Below are 13,108 nucleotides of genomic sequence, written 5' to 3' on the forward strand. Positions count from 1 at the left end.
TGATGTCAGGCAACGCGTTATCCTCCGGGAGACTAAAGATGACACGGAACTTCTCAGCGGAGTTGGGTTTTCACAAACATATTTCCATTTCTTTGAACTCGACGGCACCACTGAAGTCTTCTGACAATTTAGTCAAAATCTGATAGCGTGTCATGTTCCTTGTTAAGTCTCCCCTGGATGCAGCTGCAGCTGCGCGCGTGCACGCACGCACGCACCGACAAACGTACGCACACGTGCACGGGCTCAATTTGGCAGTTGTTTGTAGCCCTAAATGTGTTTCTAAGCATTTAGTTATTTTCAAATCAGAGGCATCAGTCGATGGAAAGACGGAGTCCTCCGTGACACGATTCTTTCGGGCCGGAATATTTGAAAGGATCATTAAATGATAGAACGTAAAAAAAAAAAAAAAAACTTCCGAGAATAAAACCGCCAATTGTTTCTGAAATGCACCTTTGCTCTTGCTGTGAAAATAAATGTCGTATAAAATTGATCCGGTTGTTTTGTGCAGTCGAAAAATTTACACAGAGAGAAAATAGGAAATAATAGGACCGTTCCTTCACTGTCTCTTCGTCTGTCACAACTGCAGAGAGCCGTGGAAAGGAAAGGAGGAGCTGCGTATCTACAGTCAGTTAGGCAACTGTTGTTTTTCCAAACTAATTTCCATCACATCTTATACCTCAGTGCATCCTGAAAGGTTCCCTCGCGTCGTCTTTCGTTCATAAGAAGTTGTTTTGCGAATTCCGAATATCAATCGAGTGTTTACACAGATGCGCGTTAAATAATTCTCTTGTCTGTGCGGTTAAAGTCCCGAAAAAGTCATACCGGAACTTTTTTTTCATTTGGTCATTCTTTATCTATACTGCTTACCGTGCACTCAGGGTCGTGCACGCGCTTGAGCCTATCCCAGCCGTCATTGGGCGAGAGATGGGGTTCTCCAGTCAATCTTTGGGCCACATAAAGACGTTCAACCATTCTCTCATTTGCATTTTTGATCAATTTAGGATCTGCAGTGAACTTCCTGCATGTTTTTGGGCTGTTGAAGGAAACCAGGAGGAAACCCATGCAGACATGGGGAGAACACCAAGACTTGCTGGGATACGAAAACACTAACTAACTGCCTCCCCAAACTGGATTTGTTTGCTGATGCAATATCATGACATTAATGAAGGAAGACAACCTACAAGTTGAGCTCTCTGAACTTTTTTCATTCGTCAACATTTTTGCTCCATTACCAGCAAAGATAAACTAACAACCGAATGACGACCACTTTTGTTATTATTATTATTATTACTATTAATAACAATAATATAATTTACGTTTTTTTTCCATAAGCAATTAGAATGCAATTGTCATTGTCGTTAAGAAAACAGAAGAAAATTCAACATTTATAAAAAAAAAAAAAAGCAAAATTGTAATGCATCGTGTATTTGCAAGTGTGCATCGTGTATTTGCAAGTGTATTTGCAGTCCCTATGTCTTCTATCGTAAGTCACTTTGGATAAAAGCGTCTATGTAATAAAAATAATTGGTATTCTCCATCAGTGGGAGTAAATAGTTGTTAGATAGATGATAACATTATAAGATGAAGATGATTGAGAGGGCAGATGTCTCACCGTCATCCAGGTCCTCCAGGATGTTGACTCTTGCGGTCTGGTAGTGCACTCCCAAGCGGCCTCCGACGGGCAGCGAGAGAGTGACGTTGAAGCTTTCCTGCGCCTCGTACAAAGAGTCATCGATGATAACCACCTTGCAGGGCTTCTCCCTCTCGCCCTTATCGAAACGGAGAATGCTGTTGTGCTCCTCCGGGCGCGAGATGTAGTCGGAATAGGACAGGACAGTGGTGGGAACCGTCCCCGAGGCAGAACCTTCACACAGAGAGTGAACATCTGAAACATCTGAATCGCTGAGGTTACATGACATAATATTCTGACTCTACCAGTTATTTAACAAAAAAATTCATTGGGAGCTTCAGGAAGCTGATTTCCTCTATTTGAAGTAGCGTTTGTCCATGAATGCGAGTTTGATTTAGAGGCTGAGCGGCCTCAGTTTAGTAACAAACACGTGAGTTTTTTAATGAATCATGCATGAGATGCTATTTCTTCCTCTTGGTGTAATGAAGTGTATGAAGTGACGAATATCGCAGCCGTTGCAACTTGCGAATGTTTGACCTTTAATCACAACACGCCTTTATGCAAGTCACTGTGTTCATTCAGATATTCAGCCAGAATAAAACCCCCTACAGTTCTGCTAAAATGAAACCTGTGGCGCGGCTGGTATAACATCCGAAAAACAGCGACCGCGCCTTCATTGAGATATTCAATATATGCGTTACTCCTTTGTGTTATGTATAGCTTCATTTTTATTGGACTTTAACTGCCATTCTTGTTGTTTGTTTTCACACACCAAACCATTTGCTGAATTTCACTTTGGAGCGATCACACCGGCAGCACACGCCGCGAGAGGAACATTTTTAATTATGATAAACTCATGCGACGTTGGGAACCAGACTAAAAGCCAAGTGTGATAGTACTCGACGCTTGTGATTTGTGAAAATGCAAATGTCCTTTTGGAGCAGCTCTTAAAAAAAAACACGACTGCTTCTGTGAAAAAGGATGGGAACATTCAAACAGTATAGATGCTGGGTGGTAATTGAAGTCAGAAGCCAAAAATATGACAAAAGACTTTCTAATGTAAAAAAAAAAAGAAAAGAAAAGAAATTCACAGATCTTGTTATCTTGTATCTCAATTCATGATTAAACACATTTTCAGTTTTATGCCTTTTGAGACAAAGCGCTATAATTATCGATCTTTTAACGGCACATGAAGTGATCATTTAAAACACAACACGTTCATGTTCAGACAAACTGCATGATGAAACCGGCGTGTTTAAATATTAAATACTGATTCAAAATTAACAGCAGAGGATTAAAATATAATGCGTATATTCGTCCCGCTCTTTGGACAGGCTTTTACCTGTTCAAAAATAAAATTGAGAAACCTTATTTGTATGTGCATAAATCAATATATGTATATATATATATGTACACATATACATATATATAGTCATATATATATAGCTCTAATATAAAGCTCTAATGATTAAAATATTTTTTAAACTTCTTAAATTTTTTGTTCTTGTGCTGTATTTCTTTGCAGGTGCTATTAAGATAAGATAATACTTTATTAGTACCCATAGGGCAAATTCAGTTGTGGCAGCAACACAGGGCAGAGGACAGGTAACAAAAGACATTAAACAATAACAATAAATATAAATTGAGACGTTTAAAGGGGGCATAGAAAAGAAAAGTAGAAGGATCAAATGGTAAAATGAAAAGTATGGCGTTTTACGATCTCAATGTAACACACAGGTGTGGTTACCAGCCGAAAATTCATAAATCTATTCGCGAGTTGATTTTCTCCGCAACGAACTTTTAAATAACTTCCAGACTGAAATGAGCAAAGCACAGGTTATGGCTTGCAGGCAGACGGGCACGTTGCACTGAGCATAAACAGGTTAGGTGAGGGGAAAAAAGGTTAGTCCGTACCCTGCTGTGTGTAGCAGACCACCATGAGTTCCTGGCTGATGTCTCCGCTGCGGTGCACGGGGATGAAAAGCTCCCCGGCATCCTCCTCCACTGAGAGGATCTGCTCGGGAAAGAACACGATCGATTCTGTTTGGAAGCGGAGAATAAAGAAAGAAGGAGTGAGAGGAATTAAAACAAATAGTAATGGTATGTAAAAACAATCTGCAGAAATCCACAGCGGATTAGACCATTAAAGAGTTAGAACACGATTATGCTCTACATCTGCATAAGTGAGCTGCGGCTACCTTTTTTTTTTTTTTTTTCTCTATTCTGCTCTCTTGAAGTGGTGGTCCTGCAGTGGGCTTATTCATATTCAAAACTAACTCTCCATCACTTTTTCAGAGGTGCTCTTCAAAGAGACCTCTCCTGAAGTTTTCTTGTAGCGCACTGTGTCGGAGACAATTACATATGCAAGCTTTTTCTTCAGCTCGCCCCTCGGAGTGAATCAGCTGTGTTTGAAACGCAGACTCCTCTTTACACCGAGGGGTCAGTCGAGTCATTTTTCTTATTTTTCATCCTCACCCCCGGCATCCGTCTCTACATCTTTCTGCGAGCAGTCGGTGATTGAGAGAGAGCGCAAGAGCGGCTGAAAGCGCCATTTATCAAAACAAAGAACTTATCTGGCATTATAGAAACAATAAATATGGGTGCCTGCTTTCTGGGTGACGCACGGGGACCAATAAACATTTGAAGAGTGGACTGAATATCTGCTTGTCCCAGATCCCCCCCATCTCCCTCTATTCCCTCTTCGCTTGTTCACTCGCTGCGATCACTCGAGTGTGTTTACGCACGCTAAAAGCAAACATTGATCATTAGCAGATTACCTAGGTGATCATATAATTTGCTTTGCGCCTCATCCTCTATCGGCTGAAAGCAGTTACGAGATCACGAGAAATGTTATAAACATGCACAGGTATGTATATTTACACAGCTTAATAGGCGTCGTAAGTTACAACGGCTTTTCCTTTTTTAATCCGTCCTAGTTCAAGTTGTACACATGAAAATGAAATGAACCTCTAAGTTTATGTCATTACTTGACAAGAAATCTAACTAATTTGAATCACGTGTTCAGCCACCCTCTTGAACCCCATTATTTTTAAGGTAAGGCAGACATGTCAGAGGAGATCGCATTTATTATTCATAAGTGATTAAATAAATGAGTGCACCTAAACAGACTTGAAGACTTGAATTAAAAAAAAAAAAAAAAAAAAAAGGCAAAAAAAAAAAGGATTTTGACATTGGATTTGACTCCAAAAAAAAAAAAAAAAACCACAGCACCTCATGAAATGACTCTTGTGATGAAGTCATCAGCATAAAAACCATTTTACACGCCGTGGGGGGTCAAGCATTTCTGTTCTTTTACAATAACTCTCCCTAAATCGTCCACACTCCTCTCAATCTTCTCCCCTCTCATCCATTTCTCTTTTTCTTTTGCTGCCCACAATCTGTCACTCCCCGGGGGGTTACCGGGACTCATCGCAGGGGATTCAGGTCCATCTCTTACCTAATATACTCACACACTAGCACACACACACACACACACACACACACACATACAAACACAGCTACACCCTGTTTTTCTCCTCTCTGCAAATATAACACACAGCTCGCCGCCTCACATTTCACTTTAAATTCAGCTGCTGTAACTCCTCTAAATCACCTTAAAAAGCAGAAAAGCTAATTTTCAGCCGAGCGGGTTAAGTTCACCTGCTCGAGGAACACACGCGGTGGCTTTAAAACATTCACAAGGAGGCACAAATCACTGTCTATTAAAACGGGTTATTCTGGAATCCAGGCCGGCTCCTGTCAAAGGGAAACCTTACAGCAATTCAGCGTGTTCTTTTCAATCTTGGATGATCTACATTGTGGGGGTTTTGATTGATCTGAGGAATATTCAACAGATGTTGTGGTTGAATACCTCAGGTCACTGTCTGCATTACAAGCTTCAGTGAGACAAACTGCGACTAACTTCTCACCATCACGGCAGAAACTGATGTGAAATAAAAAACAAATTGTGATTTTTGTGACATTTATGGGTCGGTGCAGACGGGCGATCGGTCTTGTGACCGACGGACTGAATTCTCGACGTGAATTTTAAAAAAAAGCACATTCTCCTAATGAGATCAATTGATTTTAGCAATGCAATTCACAACGGAAATTATATCAGGTAAAGGATAAGGATAAAAACCAAGCATCGGCGTTTAACATGACGTAGCCCTCGCACGCGGACGCCAGGTCTCGGGAGGCTATGATACACGATTAGCCGGATCAAGAATGCATTTAGCAGATGAGCTGTTGCGTCGAGGATATTGTTGTGATTTATAGACGGGGCCGTTTAATTACTCCCTTCCCACCGGCTTTTGTTAAATAAAGACATGAACCAAGCGCTGCGTTTGGCTTGACACTGTTCCCTCATTTGCTCAGCTCATTTTCGACGTGCCGGCGCGTGGGGTAAACAAACAAGTGGGGTGCACCCATAGCGCGCCGGACTGGTAATAGATGCGAGTTGCCTCGTAGATGACATGGCCTGTAAAAAGAAAAGTTTTACTGGAGAAAAAGCTCAAACCCAGTAATTAACGTAGGGTTTGCTGGCGAGTTAAGAGCGGGCGTGCGGTATCACAGGCCTGCGCGACACAAACCCGCTGCTCTTTATTAATCAAAGGAGCGACAAGCTATTACAAAGGGGTGGTGCTGGAAAAAGAAAACAATACCAAACAGCTCCGGGCAGACCGGGGGACAAACAGAGACCGTCCATGCCGTTTGATCCGAGTTAGCTTTTTGGAACGCTGTTAATTTTGGGCCGCTTTTGGTTGAAGTCTAGACCCCACCCCCAAGGCGATATTGGCCTATCTGACGCATCCTTCGGGGGGAAGGAGTCTCCAGGCCGGGCCGAAGACCAGACGCAGACAGTTTTCATCATTAGAGGGAGAAGCTGGAGAGCAGGGAACGCCACGGGAAGAGCTGAAACTTCACTGGCCCATTAGAGAGCCGAGTGGCACATCTCTGTCACATTAGACAATCCTTAGAGATGACAGTAAACAAACCAGCCCCTGTCCTCCACGCACACCATAATTAACCCACAGGGGAGGATAGATGGAGGAAGGAGAATGTGTTGGGTGAGGGCGGTGTCAAGACGCAGAGATGGAGCGAGAAGAAGAACACTGACAACAGAGCGCCCAAAGTGTCTTGTCAGTGTGATTGAAGCTTCGTCGTTTCTCGCTCATTCGTACTTACTTGAAAATACTCGGGGAAAAAAATCGGCTAACACAGAAATCAAAACGGCGTGAAGGCTGCAGACGCCTCTGGACGGGCGCAGTCGGCCACTTTGTTTTAACGTTCCAATAAAGACACGGGCCAGAAGAGTAAGGATGACAGATTACAGCATATTTAAAAGAGAGAGAGAGAGAGAGAGAGGAGAAGGATAGTTTGTGTAATAGTCGGACATTTTAAGTAGATAACCGTGAGAGGCAGACAAACACGCACTGATAAACTGCCGCAGTAAGAGCGGGAGACCAAAGTGCTCCTAAACTGCACTCTTCATCAACTTAGATGAGCAGAAACTAACTGTAATTACACTCAGGGAATAATCTTTGTCCTCCGCGTATGCAAATGCGCCAAAATACAATAACAATAAACAACATCGTGACTCGTCAAAACAGTGTTAGTTATCTCTGCTTGACGGCGAGCCGAGGCTGTGACGGTGGGTTGCGTGTTATTATCCAGACTCCAGCTTCACACATCAAAGAAGACGTACAGTAGGTGTTATTTATTATGTAGGAACTGAAATGTCAGAGTGGCATTCTCCATTTTTGAACCCACGTGTCCTCACGATTTTTTGAAACTTGATCGTACCTGCGGTGATAGTTGTGTATTGGGTGACCCGGCCGTGACACCTGGGGAGAGATGTCTCGTTTGGCTTTTTTTTTTTTCAAATGTAATTTTCCTACTCTTTGAACGCCACTAGAGAAAATCCCATTTCCTTTCATTATATTTGAAAGACAGCAGACACCTCTGTGGCAGATGACTAAAAAAAAAAAAAAAGACACTAACATCGATATGATTTAAATGAATGAATATAAACCGTAGAAGAAAAAAAAAAGTTTTTTTTTTTCAGATTTTCCTTCCCTAAACCTTTTCCTTAAAAACAAAAAAACAAAATCAATAGCATAACTTTAAAATGAAGAAATATTTTAATTAAGACTTCGATCATCTCTAGGTTATTTACTTTTCGACCGTTTGTTCATTCAATTATTATCTATACGGCTTATCCTGCGTTCGGGATCGTGGGGATGCTATGAGAGGCGGGTGTTGCCCTGGTCTGGGTGAAATGTCGATCACAGGGCCACAACCATTCACAAGTCTGGGCAGTTTGGGGTTTCCAATGAATCTCCTGGAAGTTTTTGGACTGTGGGAGGAAAGCAGAAAACCCGGAGGAAGCCTACGCAGACAGCGGGAGAACATGCAAACATGCAAACCCCTTAACCTTTTGACTAACGTTTTCAAAAGCGTTAGCAACTCTTGTTAGCATTTAGCCCAGACTGGAGTGTTTTACGGGCCGGGGGCCACACACACACGTGGCCCTTAGACGTCCCTGTCCGGCCCAAGTGAACGTTATTTCCTTTTTGTTACACCAGTGTGTTGCTTTTCTTATAATGTGCGTTTGGCCCTCCAACAGCGTTGAGGTTTCTCATATAGCCTCTAGTAAAAATGAACTGCCCAACCGCGATTACCCTATTTCTCTTACATTTACAGGTCCAAAAAAACAAACAAACAAATGAACAGAACATGACATATTTAATAATCTTTAAAAATCAGTACCCACCATCACCGGGATCTAGGATCTCAACTGTGGCTGTGTCCGGAAACTCCAACACTCCCATCACCGGCTCCGACAGCACGATCTGAAAGTTCTCGGACTGCTCGTACTTCCCGTCGGCGAGGATCCGCACCCGCCACGTGGCCCTGGTCTGACCCGGGTTGAACTGGACCTGCCTCTGGGACTTACCCTTGAAATCCTCATCCCTTTTTGCACTTCCATCCCGGGTGCCGATTCCTGAAAAGGGTGAAAGATGCAGATGGAGGAGGAGGAGGACGGGGCAAGGACGGCGAAACAAACGAGTCAAAAGAATAATGAATAAATAAAATAATAAAAAGACGGGACGAAAGGAAGACAAAACAAAGGAGGAGAACATGAAGAGAAACAGATAAGAGGGAGAAACAGATGGAAAAATAGATTAGATACTCACACCTTTTAATGTTGTCGAGAAAGTGATTACAAAAAGAGTACGGGAGGCACTTTCTCCTCGCCACTTCTTCAATAGCAGAGCCTCAGGAATGTGTGAAATTAATTTGTAACTGAAACATTTAAATAAGCATATGCCACCTTACTGAGAAGGATTAGCAACCTTGGTTACTTTTCAAAGGTTCAGTGTGAGTGTGTTGGTTTGTGTGTTGATTCCTTCTCTTCTCAAATATCTTTCATTTCCTTTGTAAGTGGTCTTACATGTGAGTTTATGGTCCATCTAACATTCATGCTCATTGATACGCCTTCAAAGCGCCGTCTTAGATTTGACATCAAACGCAAATCTAGATATCCACGGCGCCACGAGCCATATTATGTATTATTTGGAAATACGCTACTCGTATTCTCTTGTCTAAATTCACGCCGCCTCATGGGATCAAGAAAATGCAAAAGGGTGTGTTCCATTTTTTTTTTTCGTGAAGAAATTCAAAGCCCCACGTGGAGAACAAATAATGGCACATGCAGATGAGACTGCATACATTAGATCACATCACACAGGAGGATCTGCGACTATTGACTATTGTATGCAAAACTTCCCCGTCTGCACATAGAGGAATACAAATTCACACAATTACACTCGAGCCGTGAGGAACTTCGCTGATAATATTAATCTGAAGCCCACAATGGGTGGTGGTGGGGCGGGCGGGGGGGGATATTCATGATCAAAAACCTCCAGATCGTTCACCATTTCCCATTTCTAGGTTCGTTACCTCTGCCGAGATTACATTTTCATTTTCTCTATCTGTAAATGCCAAGAGTCGAAATTTACGGGGCGGGGGCGCTTTCACACCTGGTTTTGTGCTTTCAGAGTACCTGTTACCTCACTGTACGTCATGACAAATTGTCTCCCTTGTCCCGTCTTGCTGACTGCATCTGCGTCGGCCACAGCAGCCAAGAACAACCAACTACGGTCTCCCGCGTGTAACAATATCATTCACACCTTCTGTGAAGACCGTCGGCGTTTCCTGCGCTCGGAAATGACGGAGTAAGATCGTTTCCAGATCTATCTCCGATGTTCCTTAAATATTTCACGAGAAAACAACAAAGGTGCGCAGCGGAAGAAACAGAGCGCGGTGGAGTGTTTTGTTCTTCAACCGAGAGTTTTGAGGCGGTTCTAGAGGAAGGAAGGGACGGCGGAGGAACTGTAACTTCAGAAAATCAGACCCCACCTGACCCAACAGTCGGCACAGCTATTGGTTCAGGTCATGGTCATCTCCCGCCTGGACTACTGCAATTCCCTCCTAGCTGGACTACCTGCTTGTGCAATAAAACCACTGCAGATGGTACAAAATGCTGCAGCACGGTTGGTATTCACTCAACCCAAAAGGGCTCATGTTACACCTCTGTTCATCCAGTTGCACCGGCTACCAGTAGCTGCCAGGATCAAGCACAAGGTCCTGACCCTGGCACTCAAAACCACCTCAGGAACAGGTCCAGCATATCTGACCAAAATGATAATACAAATACGTTCCTCTAATACAAACCTATTAGCAGTACCATTTGCTCGCTCTAAGCGATCTCAGGCAAAACTGTTCTCACTTCTACTACCTCAGTGGTGGAACAAACTCCCAGAAGCAGAACAAGACTAGCATCATCTCTCTCAACCTTCAAGAAACAGGTAAAAACGTTTCTCTTTCAGGACTTTTTACTGCACTGATGCCCCAGATCAGGTTGGCAGCAAGTTAGGCTATGCAGTGTGTGTGTGTGTGCGTGTGTGTAACCCAAGCTTACTGTTCTGTATATTTCCTGTGCATTGTGTATTTGCAAGTGTGTTTGCAGTCCCTATGTCCTCTATTGTAAGTCGCTTTGGATAAAAGCGTCTGCCAAATGCAATGTAATATAATGTAATATAATGTAATGTAACTGTAAGAAACGACGTACGGATTCACTTTGAGGGAAACCCAGACGCCTCTGCTGGTGTCTTGCAATGTTGGCCTGTTTGACCGACACCCCAGTTCCAGTGAGATCTTACATCCCTGCAAATGAACGCCGATTGAAGGAAACGGACAAAGCGTCCGAGCAGATTTAGCATATTCTGTTTCCTAAAACATACTGGAGAGCCGATTGCATTTTTTTTTTTTCTTTAAACATTTTGAAATTCTCTCTCTCTCTCCTTTACCCCAACCGGGTTTTGAGCTGGGATCTGTCCAAGTTTTCCGAACCGGTAAAAGGCAGTGTTTCCTTGCCGCAATTGCCGAGCGATTGCTCCTGGGGGAATATTAGGTTTCTTTAAATGATTTTAAAGATTGTGGTCCAGACCTGCTCTACATGGAAAGTGTCATCAGATAACTGCTTTGTGATTTTGTATCATATTTGCACCGACGGCGAAGCAGATGAGCGCCTTTGCGGGAGATCGGAGACGTCGCTATTGGAGGTTCGGTTTGTCCAACCCTCGATCACTTGCTCGCTATACTCAAATGAAATAGAATAAATGAGGTTTTCTCAATGACTGCGTGACTTTTTTTCCCCACTCAGATGAAAACGATTAATTCTCCAGGAAGCATTGTGCTCAATCTGTTTCATGGCAATCTGCAAATGGAATATTATATTTCTCTCATAGAGACAAAAAGTAATGTTCGATTGAACTGCGAGTGGACAGAAGGTTCATTGGGAATGTTGGTCAAATCTATCAAAAAAGGAAATGTAATAAAAACTTTGGCTTTGGCATCTTGGTGGAGAAAACCCCTTTTGCATTGACTGAGGTGCTTTATAAAAAGCCTCAAGTTCCAAAAACACTGTGAAGGAAACCCTAAGTGAAAAGTTCAGTCCAAGGTAAAACTAACGTCGCTTCATTCTTCAAACTGTCAGCCTCCAAACTTCAAGTCTCATAATAATTTGGTATTACAATCAGAGTTATATATTTCCTATATAGTCAAGGTTTTACTCCAGCTAACCTACATTTCCTCTTTAATTTTTTTTTCCAATTCTACGATCTTGCATATCTTTGTTTAGATGAGTTTTTGGATCGGTTTCCAATGTCCTTTTCACATGAGTATGAATGGATGTTAAAGCCTGAAAGAGAATGTTGGCTACATGAGAAGAGAAATCTCAAGGATTTTCAACTTAAAAGGGGTCGGAAGGCAACATTTCCATTCAAATGATCCAAATCGAATAATGCAGACCTGAGAGGAAATCTTTTCAAGGAAGAACGATTTCAATGAGTTCCGATGCATGGATAATATACAATCCATCATGGAGTTTGAAAGACATTCATGGGTGTTTCACCATAGAGGCAATTTCACATCAAGACATCTGGGATAAAGATCTGTCTAAAGGAGGTGAAGGGGCACCACTTTTCTATTCTTTCTTGCTTAGGGATTCATGCTGCTTGGCAACAACAATGAGGCTTTGCAGCAGGAGATGATACATCTAACCTGGAAAATACACCTTGTTAAAGGGCCACGATTTCTCTCTCTGAGAGCGAGGGAAGATATAAAAAGGACAGAGGAGGGCAAAAAGTCTATTGGGAGCGAGCTCTGACTTACAATAGGAAAGAAAATTACATAAATTCCATCTTGTTTCCCTTTTGGATTTCTTTACTGAAGACAAGGATAAGTGAAGAAGAGAAAAAGAGAAAAGAAAGGCAAAGAAAGGAAAGATGATCATAATGTTGATCGGACCAACAAAGGCTTGAGGACAAAAAAAAAGGCAAAGATGATGAAGAATCAGCGGAAGAATGAAGCCTCTGAGAGGGAGAGGGAGATATAAACGGTGTTTTGCAGAGGTGAAGGAAGAAAGGTGGAGGATCAGGCAGAAATATCAATGAAGAGCAGGAGTCAAAACCATTTAAGTAGTAGCCTTCGGCACAGACCTGAGGTTCTGAGAGGTGCCGTCTTTGGTGAGGGAAAGCAATTTTTCTTTCGTGTTAATATCAGTTATTATAATATCACTTATTTTTATAAACCGTATTTTCCATCATGATTTTTTATTACAAAACCTGGTGTTTTATTAAGTAAAACTGTGGGTAAAATGAAGATAAAAAAGTGTCTTCACTGATTACATCTGATCATTTAACAACGCAGAACACCCTGATAGACTTTGCAAAGCCAAAAGGCTTTTTCTGCATTGTTTGGGTGCACAGTATTACCAATAATAAATAAAATTACGTTTAAAAAAAACATCAGATGAAAAAAATCACCCATGCTTCCATTGATAGGACACTTATATTACAGTTATTCAATAGTGATAATAATAAAAGTAAAGTAAAAAATGATAATGACAGC

The 13,108-nt window shown here is 42.1% G+C and overlaps 1 protein-coding gene across 1 annotated transcript in view; it reads right to left on the reverse strand.

Moving 5' to 3' along the window:
* LOC147216733 (FRAS1-related extracellular matrix protein 2-like) overlaps nucleotides 1-13,108 on the reverse strand; it is a 62,171-nt gene that overhangs the window by 20,070 nt on the left and 28,993 nt on the right. The window contains exons 4-6 of the mRNA XM_086176604.1: nucleotides 8,406-8,636; nucleotides 3,545-3,670; nucleotides 1,613-1,864 (exon numbers count right to left, since the gene is read on the reverse strand). Coding sequence (XP_086032730.1) covers nucleotides 1,613-1,864; nucleotides 3,545-3,670; nucleotides 8,406-8,636 — 609 coding nt within the window. The remainder of the gene's footprint in view (nucleotides 1-1,612; nucleotides 1,865-3,544; nucleotides 3,671-8,405; nucleotides 8,637-13,108) is intronic.

The sequence above is a fragment of the Fistularia commersonii genome, chromosome 29 (genome assembly GCF_037954325.1).
Source record: "Fistularia commersonii isolate RoL2024-O1a breed Wild chromosome 29, RoL_Fcom_v1.0, whole genome shotgun sequence".
NCBI classification, from domain to species: domain Eukaryota; kingdom Metazoa; phylum Chordata; class Actinopteri; order Syngnathiformes; family Fistulariidae; genus Fistularia; species Fistularia commersonii.